Source organism: Rhincodon typus, chromosome 4 (assembly GCF_021869965.1).
Source record: "Rhincodon typus isolate 14 chromosome 4, sRhiTyp1.1, whole genome shotgun sequence".
NCBI classification, from domain to species: Eukaryota; Metazoa; Chordata; class Chondrichthyes; order Orectolobiformes; family Rhincodontidae; genus Rhincodon; species Rhincodon typus.
Window position 1 is genome coordinate 85,465,883 of NC_063335.1, and position 13,346 is coordinate 85,479,228.

At 35.8% G+C, this 13,346-nt stretch overlaps 1 protein-coding gene across 4 annotated transcripts in view; it reads right to left on the bottom strand.

The window, feature by feature from the left end:
• Nucleotides 1–215: 215 nt before the first annotated feature.
• Nucleotides 216–13,346, bottom strand: part of virma (vir like m6A methyltransferase associated) — a 145,069-nt gene continuing 131,938 nt past the window's right edge. For 2 of the 4 annotated variants that reach the window (XM_048595447.1, XM_048595448.1), the window contains exons 22-26: nt 12,702–13,027; nt 7,077–7,136; nt 2,811–2,873; nt 2,235–2,369; nt 216–602 (exon numbers count right to left, since the gene is read on the bottom strand). In XM_048595447.1, the coding sequence (XP_048451404.1) occupies nt 466–602; nt 2,235–2,369; nt 2,811–2,873; nt 7,077–7,136; nt 12,702–13,027 (721 nt within the window). In that variant the 3' untranslated portion in view covers nt 216–465. The remainder of the gene's footprint in view (nt 603–2,234; nt 2,370–2,810; nt 2,874–7,076; nt 7,137–12,701; nt 13,028–13,346) is intronic. The other 2 variants (XM_048595449.1, XM_048595450.1) reach the window with 1 other exon arrangement.

The following is a 13,346-nucleotide window of genomic DNA, read 5'->3' on the forward strand; positions in this document are numbered from 1 at the left end:
TTATAAGTCTGACCCCTGTAATTTAGTCTCCAGCAAAATTTAGAAAACTAGTATGAGTGAATGCTGAGAGTGCAGAACTTAGAGTAAGTCTTCAACTATGTAAGGCACAGTATATTTAAAGTAAGATGGCATATTCCACAATCTTGATGAAAATTTTGTGTGGTCCCTCTTTTGCCCCAGGCCCACCACAATTATAGGAATTAAATTGCAATCACTTGCCTTTTCTGATGATCCATTTTATTAAAATTCCAATACTGCTATAAAAGGACAACATCTTCCAAACTTCTTCAACGAAAATATCCACTTTTCTTGAAACTAAATCTCACAACCAGAAATTAATGGAGTCAAATATTGGTCCTTCAGTGCCACAATCTCCGCTACAGAATCTTGCACACAACTTCATTGTCTCGAGGGCAAAAGACATTTTACTTGTTCACAGATATCGAAATCGTGCAAAAATATCCATCAGCGTGTAAAGGATCGTACATGTCTACCCCTTCCGCTACTTCCTCCACTGAACTTTCCTCTTGAACTGCCTCCTCCCCATGATGGTCCTGCTCCTCGACCCCTTGATGTACGATCACGAGGACTTTGACGGTATCCTGAAAACAAAACACAAAATACCAGTGAAATATATGTCTCGTTTCAGTTGAAAATTAGGCCAAAGTTTTGTTGGGAGCAGAGAGGTTACAGTTACAAAAGGAAATCCCAGGTTCTAAATTATAAAATTCATTTCAAACACAACATGTAACTTTGAACGAATTATAACAATTTTCCCTAAGGAATTTAGTTAACAGTGAAACAAAAGCAAAATACTACAGATTGTGGAAATCTGAAATAAAAACAGAAAATACTCAAATAGCTCAGGTCTAGTAGCATCCGTGAAGAGAGAAATAGAGTTCAGATTGATGACCTTGACCTGAAATTTTAATTTTTTTCTGTCTACAGATGCTAGAGATGCTGAACCTAGAATATTTGTAGCATTTTTCTGTTTTCATTTCACCTTTCAGTGATGTTTATTAAGGATTCTATCTCACTTAACTGTACTATACATACTGTCATATACCATTATTGTCTCCTGTCAGTCTTAAAAAAGTATCCATTTGTGATAATTATCAATATTCCAATTGAAGCATATCCTCACATATGAACATTGCTCTTTGATAAATATTAGAAGAACCTTTTCTCCTCTTAACAGAGCATACAAAGTAGATTTACACTACGTATCAGATTAAATAAACAACAACAGGCATCAAGTGCAACTGTGAAGATTCACACTGACTTCTAATTAGGAAGCCTGCTGTTGTAGTATAGTCTCACCAACTTGTGCCTAACAACTATTTATCTAATGGTGAGGTAGCAGAAAACTTCAGAATCCAAACGGGCAGCTTTAATCCTACATTACTAGAAAGGTGAGATAACAAGGTGTAGAGCTGGATGAACACAACAGGCCAAGCAGCATCAGAGGAGCCGGAAAGCTGACGTTTTGGGTCAGGAAAGCTGAAGAAGGGTCCAGACCCGAAACGTCAGCTTTCCGGCTCCTCTGATGCTGCTTGGCCTGTTGTGTTCATCCAGCTCTACACCTTGTTATCTCAGATTCTCCAGCATCGGCAGTTCCTACTATCTCTTACTAGAAAGGTTTGCAGACAATGTATTGTCTTTAAAAAGGGACTTTTTCTGGAAGTATAAAAATGTGTCCAAGGGATTACTGTACTTCCTAGCAGGGGAGAGAAAAAAAATCAGAACATTGGTTCTAATTCCTCTTTTTGTTTTCCTGTGTTTTTAATTGATTGTCATTTGTATTTGAATTAATGTACATGTGAATCTCTGATCACTAAGCACAAACACACACATACATTAGTGATTAAACCTTTTCACAATTGTGGAAAAAAGGCAATAGGTTCTTCTGAGCTTTTATCTTGTGTTAAAACATTTTATTACTTAATAAAAGGCTTCAATCAACAATTTAATGGATTTAGGCAATTTTTGCCACTCTTTCAAACAGAACATCAACTCCTTTACTTACTTGCAAGATATTTCAATAGCAAATGTGTCATATCATATTCACTGTAGAACAAAAAGTGTCAACACTTTGCCGAGCAAAAGTTGCCCAACTTGAAACTGAAGTTTCATGCCTTCCCAATTTACCTCTGGCTGTTAAGATTCTTAACCCTTAATCTATCCATACAAGAATTATGAAGTAAGAACTGCAAGCAGATTTTCAGTAGCTTCACCTGTTGAAGGCTGTCTTGATGGCAACCCTTTGTTAAAGTTGCTTTGACCACCTCGATTTTCACTGTATGTACCACGGGGACTATTCTGGACACTCCAGCTTGAGCCACGTCCTCCTTCACGACGGCTGTAATTTCCTACAGTAAAAATAAATTTCTTCAAAAAGCATTCTAAAAATCATTACTAAACACATAATGTATTAGAAGAATGGACACAAATTACAGCTGAAAAAAGTTCCCTCAATCTTTAACATACTTAAAATTTTGCATTGAATATACCTTCACCATGCAATCATTAAACACAGACATAGCAGAGCTTCCCAAGGAGTGGGAAATTGGCACATGTTTAGAAGGTCAAGAAAGCCACAAGAAGACAAACAGCTATGCACAGAGGAGTGGGAGAATGATTTACAAGCCAAACCATAGCATGCTTCCCACTGCTATCCTGGGTAAGTAGAGCTGCAGTGGGCATCCTTCCCAACAAGAGGATGCCATCTTTTCTGTTGCATATTCTTGAATTTTGTTAACAGTTAAATACTGTGCAAACAGATATAAATATGAAATGTAGTATTGTAGTACCCCATTCATCCAGACTGTTTGCTGCATAAAAAGGGCTTGAAATACCACCGCACAAATGAAATTCTGTAGAAATGAAAGGGACTTTAAAAAAATTGTTTATCCATCAGAAAGCACAATTGTGATACTGTTAAAATTAAATTCACAAAATAATCTGCAGAAGAAACATTTTGCTGCAGTGAAACTTATTCTTGCAGCAAGGTGGCCAGTTTTGATTCTTACGTTTTACAGCCAAATGCATGAGATTTAAAATATATTCGTAGCCGAATGGAGACTTGGAATTTGTTTATTTATGGGACACATGAAATTTCACATTTGTATTTATGCAAGTCTGGAAGTAAGTGGCATTGAAAGTTACATTTTCAATTGACGTTATGCACTTTTTAAATAGAATTTTGATAAGATTACAGTTGCTTAGTTAATGTGTTAATCCTTTCAATATATCGAAAGTACATTTGCATCATTTTATGAAAATTTTAAATTTAAACTCAAAATGAAAATGGAAAAAAATGAAACTATTAAGAAACACAGTAAACAAAAGATACTGTGTAGACAAAACTTGTATTATTTAAATAAATGCACTTGCCTAATAACACCAAAATTATTTATTTGCTTTACATTTACATTTGGGGTTACAATTCAATGGCAATCTACAATTAACTCATCTAAGTAGTTACCAATACGAGCCTAAACAGAGTTTCAAAGCCCATTAATCTGCATGAAATACTATAGCTGACTTTGCCTTGTTTTAAGCCAAAATCTACGATATATTTATGATCCAGCAGAGATCACTGGAAGCAATGAGGAGTAAAAGGAATAGTTAATTTCACCTCTTCTCTTGTCTTTAAGCCCAGTGACATTCAGGTCACTTGTACCCCGTATTATTACCTCAACCAAAACGTATGAGAAAATAAACTGAGGATTTTGTGGTCTTTTACCTTCACTAACAAGGCCATCAATGGTACTTACTATTTTATATACTATTTAATCAATTAAGTGCATTTGTTTGGCTCAGTTGAAAATATTGTTAATATTAAATTCTTTTTTACATTTAGAGACGAGGTGCTCCAGCTGATGGAAAACCATTGTTAGACTATTTTGAGGTGAGAGAGAGAGTTACAGATAATAAGCTACTAGGTAAAGACTGGACAATAGTCACCAGTATTAGCAATTTTGAAAAAAAAGGAAGAAACCTACTTATGAGAAGTTAATCAACATATTCAAGGCAGTTGATAATATGTACAGTCAGTGAGTCAGGTTAATGCTTTTGTAGGATAGTGTTCAGAGATGGAAACTAGCAGAAAAAAAACTAAAGCTGGGCCAATGAGTTTAGGTAATTGGATGGAACAGGTAATATGTATCAGATAAAGATGATAAATGAAAAATGTATTTTAAAAATCATTTCATATTGTGCAATTTTGATGCAAAATATAATTTAACCACTTGGCTTTAATGGCTAAATAAAAAGGTAATTGTTATGGGAAAAAAACATCATTTCAGTAATTTAAGGGATATAGGAGAGGTAGTAAACCAATCACTTACACTGGGTGATACCAAAATAAATTACTACTTTAGCCACTAAGCTCTCATCTTTAGCAATAAAGAACATTAATTTCTTTAGCCACCTCCACATAATATTCAAACAATTTACATTGAGGGGTGTACATTTGCTGAGATGTATAATGCAAGTTGCAATTGTTCATTGAAGCACACATCAATTTGTAGCCAGTTGCAGCCAGTGATCGATGAAACAGGCATAAATATGCAACTGACTTGGAAGAAACTGCTAACTTTCAGCGTGGCACTACTTTAGGTTTCTAACTGATAACTCTGCTACAAATTAGTGTGCACATTTCTGGTGAATGGCAAGCTTATTCAAATTGTTGAGTGCAGTAAACTCTAAATGAAACATATATGGATTTCTTGTGCCAAATGGAATTCTCAGTCATGGCTCTTAAAACACATGCTCCTTGAACGAGTACTGTATTTGTGTGACTGAGTCCTACATGCTCATTAGCATTAATGTGCTGTCAGTTCATGTTTCAATAGCACAATTCATTCAGACAATTATACTGTGAGAAGCTGAAGTCTAATAATATAGCATAGTATTGTGAGGAGGATCCCATACCCTGGATATTGATACTCTGCTTCAACTACCCCATCTGGATAAACATTCCTTGCTTCACCAATTCTTGTGTAAAAGAAATTCTCCAAACCTCTTTCCTCATTATTGTTGAAAATATTAAAAGGATGACCTTTCCTCCCCCCTCACTAACTTCCCAACAAGAGCAGACAATGGGAAATAAAATGTGAAAGCTTTAAACTTTTTTTTAAATGCTTGATTAAATTGCTCTGTGGAACTAATCCCAGTATCTTAAGACTCTCCTCATGGCTACAGTTTCTGTTTTCTGGAGTGAGCCTAATGAAATGAACTATGATTTTAACATCCTTCTAATAACTTAGCAGACAAATGAATTAAAGATTGAATGCAAAATCAGAAAGTTAAAAGATATTTTCCATGTTTGAACAAAATTAGCTAGAAGTTATGAACGATCTCAGCTTTCATTCTCTGATTGCTATCTTAGGAATTGCTGCTACGGTCATTACTGAAAGACCAGTCTAAGTTTGCTGACAACATACCCTTGGTAGAAGAGACCAAGAGGTTGTGTAGGACAAATGACCATTTAGATAAGGTAGTAGAGAGCAGCTGGCACAAATGAATCAAGTTACAAGACAACATTAGGGGAAAAAAAATTAGAACTTTTTCTGTCTAGAAGTGCCAGACTATTATATTCCAGCAGTGCGTGAGGAAACGTTGTGGAAGCATGCGAAGAAATGATAGTTCAGAGAACATGAAAATGTAAACACAATTTAAACATTCACGAAAGGACAGAAAGATGATCTGAAATATCTTTAAGCCAGGCAAGATGAAAATTAGTTTAAAAAACGTATTCATAAATCTTACACAGGATGTTTTAGTATTATTTTGCAAAATTTGAATGACGAGCAGAAACAGCACAATTGGGAGTACTGTGTAATGTTCATAAGTTTAGCCACAATTGAATCTTAAATCAACAATAAACTAACTTGATTCTCCCCATACAAAATATTCTTGATAAGGATTAATACTTAGGTCCTGATCAATGGAGTAATGATGGAGCAATTAACTGAACTGAATAATTTATTTTCAAAACACCCTGCCAGCCCAAAATAAATACCTGAAAACTCTAAAATAACATTAAAATTCAATAGCAGTAGAAATCTTTCCATTTATGAAGAACATGTTTCTTATTCTCATGTACTGTATAACTTCTTTATGCAAGTGATAGAAATGGAGGACAATTTCACAGGAATTGCATTTTATTTTACTGCACTAGCTAACTAGATTTAGACTTGAATACAGTAATCCACTTCAGAAAAAAGTGTTATATCTAGAATCCACAATGGCAAATCCTGCATTTCTACACAGGTATAATTGAAAATACTAGTATATCTTCTAATTGAGAATTTAAAACCTTTTGAGCTAATTTAGAGTTAAAAATGCAGTTTAGGATTAAACTTGTCAGCTTTGTGAATAGCGAGGTGTTGAAGTAGTAAGATGAAAAACATCTATAAGGTTTAATCTGAAATTTATTAAAGAGTGTCAATATTGTACATTGACTAATGTGCAGTATTTTGTTCATTCAAGAGTTAGAACTTGAAAATGAATGCAGAAGAAAGGTTATTGAACTGTAATGTGTCGTTAACAGATTTCAGTTAATTATTTATTTTTCATGGAATTTTGTACTTTGTTAATGTTAGTGCATAGAATTTCAACATATGATATCCAGTGGCAGTATCTACCACCTCACCTCCCCTGGAACTGGTCTAATATTACCAACAGCAGAGATAAGTTCCTTTCATGTAGTCTCAATATTAGAATAGCACACACAACTGCACCACTATAATTTTAATTTCCCACAACTGTCATCCGTAGAACCTCTGATTAAGATTGCCAGTTTAGCGCCAAATTTAATCCCATTAATCTGGGATGGATTCAAGCCCCTTTGTGCCAATAACTATCATGGATGGAATATGGTATATGATCAATCACGATCAAAAACTATTACCAGGAGAGATACTTACTGCCCAAATATTATTTCAGATAAATTCAAATATTATCAGGTTTACAATGATCATAACAGATTAGATACCATAAATACTTTCTACTCTTCACACGGATCAACATTCAATTATTTTACACCAACACAGAGGCACCAAATTACTTACGATTTCTGGTGCTAGGATGAAGGAGTCCTACTGCGTGACCTGGAAGAAAAGTTAGATCTTCTACAAAGAGAAAAAGAATAATATTAATAAAAGAACCACCAACTGTGTCACTTTGTCTCATTTCTAATTTACTCAATGCTTCTATTGTACTCCCATCTTTATTTCACATACTTTTTGAAACAAAACCTTACAATTGTCACAGCAAACACGTTGCTGTAACAGAGAAAGTACAAGAATTATTTATTTGTCTTGGACCCTTTTCTTTCTGAATTCCAATCCCACTGTCAGGGAGGGAGGGTCAGGACATCACATCTGGGTCAGATCCACATCAAGAATAGGATTCAAAAGGGTGAGCTCCTAAGACTGCAGGGTCAACAGAAGGCCCTCCAGCACTAAAAAAAAATTGCAGCCCCATCATTAGAAGTAAAAGATGCCAATGCACGTAGGGGAAAAGAAACAAGCAACAAATATTAAATTAACAATAAGAACTTGTATATAAAAATGAAGACAGCAGTTAAAACAAATTTTGGTCTTTAAAAAGGTAAGACTGGGAAACTAGTAACAGTAAAATAGGAAATGACAGACCTTGAATGCATATTTTGCACTTATCTTCATGGTTGAATGTACTAATCATATCTTAATAATACTGCAAAATCAAGAGGCAAAAGGGAGGGAAGAATACCAGAATAAATGATTAAGCAAAGTAATGGGACGAATGACTGACAACTGCCTTGGAACTGATAGTTTGGGACCTTAGCTGCGGACTAAGTAGCTGCAGAGATTTGGTGCACTGGTTGTAGTCTTCCAACATTCCTTAGAGCCTGGAAAGATCTCAGCTTTAAAGAACAGAAATACTGCAAATGTGACACCAAATTCAGAAAAGGAGGGAGGCAGGAAGCAGGAAACTATAGACCAGTTAGTTTATCTTCATTGGGAAAATGTTGGAATCTGATAGTGAGGAAGTAGCAGCAGGACATTTAGACATACACAATACAATCAAGCAGAGTTTTTTGAGAATATAACAAGCAGATTGGATAAAAAGAGAATATCAGATGTAGCATAAATAGATTTCCAAAAGACATTCAATAAGATTCCATATGAAAAGTTATTATTACACAAGATCAGAGTGTTGGGAACAATATAGTAGCATGGGTAGATGGATTGGTGAACAGTAAACAGGACAGTTGGGATAATTGTTATGGATAATTGTCAGGTTGGCAAATCGTAACAAGTAGGTGCCATGGGGATCAACGGTGAGGCTCAACTAATTATACATTAATGACCTGGATGATAGGACAGTGTTTTGTAACCAAATTAATTCATGGTGGAAAGATAGGTGGGAAAACCATCTGTAGGGAGGATTTCCAGAGTCTGCAAAGAGATAGATAGATTAAGTGAAAGGACAGAAAATTATGCAAGTATAATGTGAGAAAATGCAAGGTTTTCCACTTTTGGAGAGGTGCTACAGAATTCTGCAATACACAGGTGATCTGGGTGACCTCTTAAAATACAAATGCTTGTGCATTAAGGAAATAATTAGGAAGACAAATGGAGTTCCAAATTTTACTGCAAAGTATTGGAGTATACAAGTATGGCACTCTTGCTATAACTGTATAGGGCATTGGCAAGAAGGCACCTAGAGTACTGAACACCATATTGGTTTCCCATTTGAGGGGGAATATACTCGCATGGAAAACAGTTCAGAAAGGGTCTACTAGGTTGATTTCCAGGATGAAGTGTAGTCTTATGAGGAAAGGTTGCACAGCCTGGGCCCATAGTAATTGGACTTTACAAGAATGAATTTTATTGACATACGCAAGAGTCTGAGGGGACTTGACAGGATAAGACACTGAGAGGATATACCCGTTTGTGAGGGAGTACAGAACTAGAGGCATCGGTCATAATTTTATTAAATGGGGAGGTAGGATTGAGGGGCTGTACAGCTTACTCCTACTCCTAGTTTTCTCATGTGTTTTCTTGTGATGAACAACGCAAGTCTCTTATAAAAGGGTGCTTTGATGATACCAATAAAGAATGACAGACAGGTTGAAAAATGAGTTCCAATCAGAACATACAGCAAGATATGTAAATAGTGTGTCAGATATTCCAAGGAAAATAATATTTAATTAAGAATGAAAACATATGAAAATTAATATAGATACAACATTGAAGGAAAAGGAATAATAAAACAGCATATTTCCATCTGAGGGCTTTAAAAAAAGTAGGGGCAACATTACCCTGACTATAATCTCCCAATTTTTTCCATTAAGAATCATAGAGTTTACAAAATTGCGCCTGTCATTCAACTATTAAGAATGGTATAAAATGGGAGACCAGGATACTAAAGCTCTTCCATCTAGTCCCTCAAGACAAACACAATACCTTCAGAATTTATGGACACCTCTAAATATCGTAACTTTGGAAACGATAGCTGCTATCACTACGATAGAGGAGTAAGCTTGCTGGGTACTTCTGAAGAGCGAGATTAAAACAGCGGATGACAGACCATTTTGCCTAACATCTATTGTCTGGAAATTATTAGAGTCTGCAAATAATAATAGTGTGACGTTACATCCTGAAAATTTTCAGTTAATCAGAGGCAATATAATCATAGAATCATCATAGAATCTCTACAGTGTGGAAGCAAGCTATTCGGTTTATTGACTCTGCACCAACCCTCCTCGGAGCATCCCACCCAGACCCACGCCCCCCACCGTATCCCTGTAATCCCACATTTCCCATGGCTTATCAAGCTAGCCTGTGAATCACTGGACACTGCAGGGCAATTTAGCATGGCCAATCCACCTAACCTGAATATCATTGAACTGGGGGAGGAAGCCAGAGCACCCTGAAGAAACCTATGCAGACAGTCACCCAAGGCTGGAATCGAACCCGGGTCCCTGGCACTGTGAGGCAGCAGTGCTAACCATTGAGCCACCATGCTGTCCTAAAGGATTTATAAAGAATACATCATGCCTGATTAACCAGATTGAATTCTCGAAGAGGAAAGAATTTCATTTATAAGGGACTTGCAAAAGGCTTTTGATGAAATCCCTCATGAAGCACTGTTAACTAAAGTTGAAATTAATGGAATTGCAGAATATTATTGACCTGGTCAGAACATGGATAGAATGGCAAGATAAAATAAGGATAATGGGCAAGTACTCCAAACAGCAGGCTGTTAATAGTGAGGTCCCACATATCTACACTGTTACGTTAATTTCTTTTTCATTATATATATTCATCAACGGGTAGACAGCCAATTATCCAAATTTGCAAATAATACAAGTACAAGGGGCATGGTAAGCAGCATAAATGGAAACATAAAATTACAAAAAGGACAAGTGACAGATTAAGTAACTGGGAAAAACTGTGACAATTGGATTTTAATGTAGACAAATATGAGCACATCGTCTTTGGGCCAAATGAAGGGATAGAACATCCTAAGTTGTGAAAAGCTAGAAACAGTGAAGATCCAAGGAGACTTGGAGATAAATCTACATTAAACATTAAAATGTCATTAACAAATATAAAAAACAATCAAAGAACCTAATGGAATGCTGACCTTTTCATCAACAGGGCTAGAATGCAAGGAGTAGATATTAAAATTGTAGTTCTGGTTACATCACCCCCACAGTACTGAAAGCACTAGACATTAGGAAGGATATACAGGCCTTGGAGACAGTGCAGCACACATTTACCAAAATGATTCTGATTTAGATAGAGTAGATATAAAGAAACAATTTCATTTAGTTGAGGTGTTGAGAACTGAATGTGTAGTGTAAAAAATATAGTCAGACTTTCAGAAGTTAGGAGACACATCTACAAACCATAGTAAAATTTGGAACTCTTATCACAAATGGCAATTGATGTATTGTTAATTTTAAACCTTAGGTTGATACATTTTTGCTAACCAAATTGTACTAAGGAACATGTGGCAAAAGCAGGTTAGGTTAGAGATCAACCAGGATCTCATCAAAAATCTGAGGTAGCATTAAGACAAGAAATAGGAGTGGGAAGAAAACCCGTTGCAACTAATGCTTTGGCTATGATTGAATAGCAAGAATTGAACAAAGTGACGCCAGTCCCATGCAGCTGGACAATGGAAGAAAGTTAGTGAATCATGATGATGTGATCAACAAATTAAAAGCACAATCAATGTCAAGGAATGTCATTTGTGACTCTGTGCAGTAGCAGCACTGAAAAGCTGACTAAAGAGGTTCAGCTACTTACCTTTTTGTACCACATGACTTTACCCCAATCAAGAAATATTCCAGCTCCCTCTTGAAGGCATGCAGAGAAGCAGCACTCTCCATTCAAGTTGGCATTGCATTCTAGAGGCTCACACAGAAAAAAGCAGCACCTAACATTTAGTCTGTTCCTATTTTTTGATAGTTTAGCTGCTTGTCCCTGGTTCCCCCAACTTGTTAAAGTGAAATAATTGATCAACAGGCTTCATTACCTTACATGGCTAAATCAGATCACCTCTAAATCTATGCTGCTCTAAATTAAGTAGATGCTGTTTTTAAGCCTGAAGAGGTGTGATTCTTTTCAGTTAGAAATCAGTCTCTTAATTTTCCTCTGAATCTTTTCCTCTGTATATTACCCGTTGTATGAGAGGTTTGAAACTGGTCACAGTATTCCAGATGAGGTGTGACCAACAACTTGTAATCATAAAATGATGCATTATGTCCCAGATTTGTATTTAAGGATTCTGAAAATAAAACTTATTTTGGTTTGACTACAGCCTCTGTAATGTTTACAAAACTTCAATGACACTTTGATACTTTTCCCTCTCAATTCCTTTCGATTTAATTTCTCATGAATGATAAATATTACTACTACAGGCATGGCATCAGTCTAATCTAAAGTCATGTGTCTGTGTTTGGTCCATTCCTCCTGCACATCTTAATCAAATGTGTTAATCCTTGAACAAATTTTAGCATCATTTGAAAACATGATCATACCTGCTACACTGTCATGATCGCTAATTACAATGAAACCTGTGAACAGTAACCAGTCTAACGTGTCTCTGGAGGACACCACTGCCTACAGAGAGATGCACAACTGTTGACTACAAACTGTTAGTTGTAGAACTGGAGCCAATTCCTGATCCAGTGTATCAAATTTCCAATGTTATCACAGGATTTCATCTCATGAAGCAACCGAATTAGGGGCCATTAAAAGTTTATGAAAGTCCATGTGGATACTACCAACCAGGCAACCTTCAATGACTAAGTTATATATATATATATATATATGTCTAGAAAAGTCAAATCAAGTTCATAACAAACACCTTTGTTTTCTCAAAGTCATGTGAAAATCCCTTACCTTTTCCAGTGATCATAAAAGCATATCTCTCAATCCTTTCAAACATCATACCAATAATAAATGTAAAGACCAACTGTTTCCTAGATCAGATTTATTCTCTTTTTTTCAGAATTGTAACTTTATGCGCTACTTTGCAATGTGAGGGAACTATCTCTGATTTATTGAGCTACTGAAGATAAGTTCTTGCTGAACTAGTAAGTAAATGAAATGAAAACACAAATAACCAAATTATTTCAATTTGCTCCACATCATACCAAATGATATAGGAATTGTCTATGGTAAATGGTAACAAACCTTTGGGAGCAGGTGGAGAAAAGAAACGGTTCTGACTATGAAAGACACCGCGTCCTCCTCTATTTCCAGAAAATCCACCACGAGGAGCTTTCTGAGGTCCTTTATTTGTCCTTTTTGCTGGGGGCGGACCAGAGGAAGGAACATCTTTGCATTCTGCTGCTACAAAATCATCTACATGCATTGAAGGTGGTCTGCTTGTATTTTGCTTCCGTTGCCGAAATATATCATGAGGTCTACAATTTGACCCAAATCCCCCTCTGCCTCGACCTCGGGGCGGTGGCACTATATGGGCTCGTTTGGCAGGCTCTATATATTCAGATTTTCCACTAAAATAAAATTGAAAAGTACATTTTAGAAAAAAATTAATATGATTCCACAATATTGTTACACACACCATCACTTAAAAATGTAATTAGAATTTATAGAACTTGGCACAAAAAGCATATTTTAATTATAATTTTTAAGTTAATGATTACATTCAGTTAAAATTAAGATAGTAAACATAAATTTCTTTAGAAGTCCAATTTCCATAACAACCTCACCTTTCAGAACTGTTCAGTGGTCTTGCATCTACTGGATAGGTCTTTACTTTCAATCAAATTAGAACCTTGAAAAAAATTTCATATGCTTTTCACCTCCTAAAAG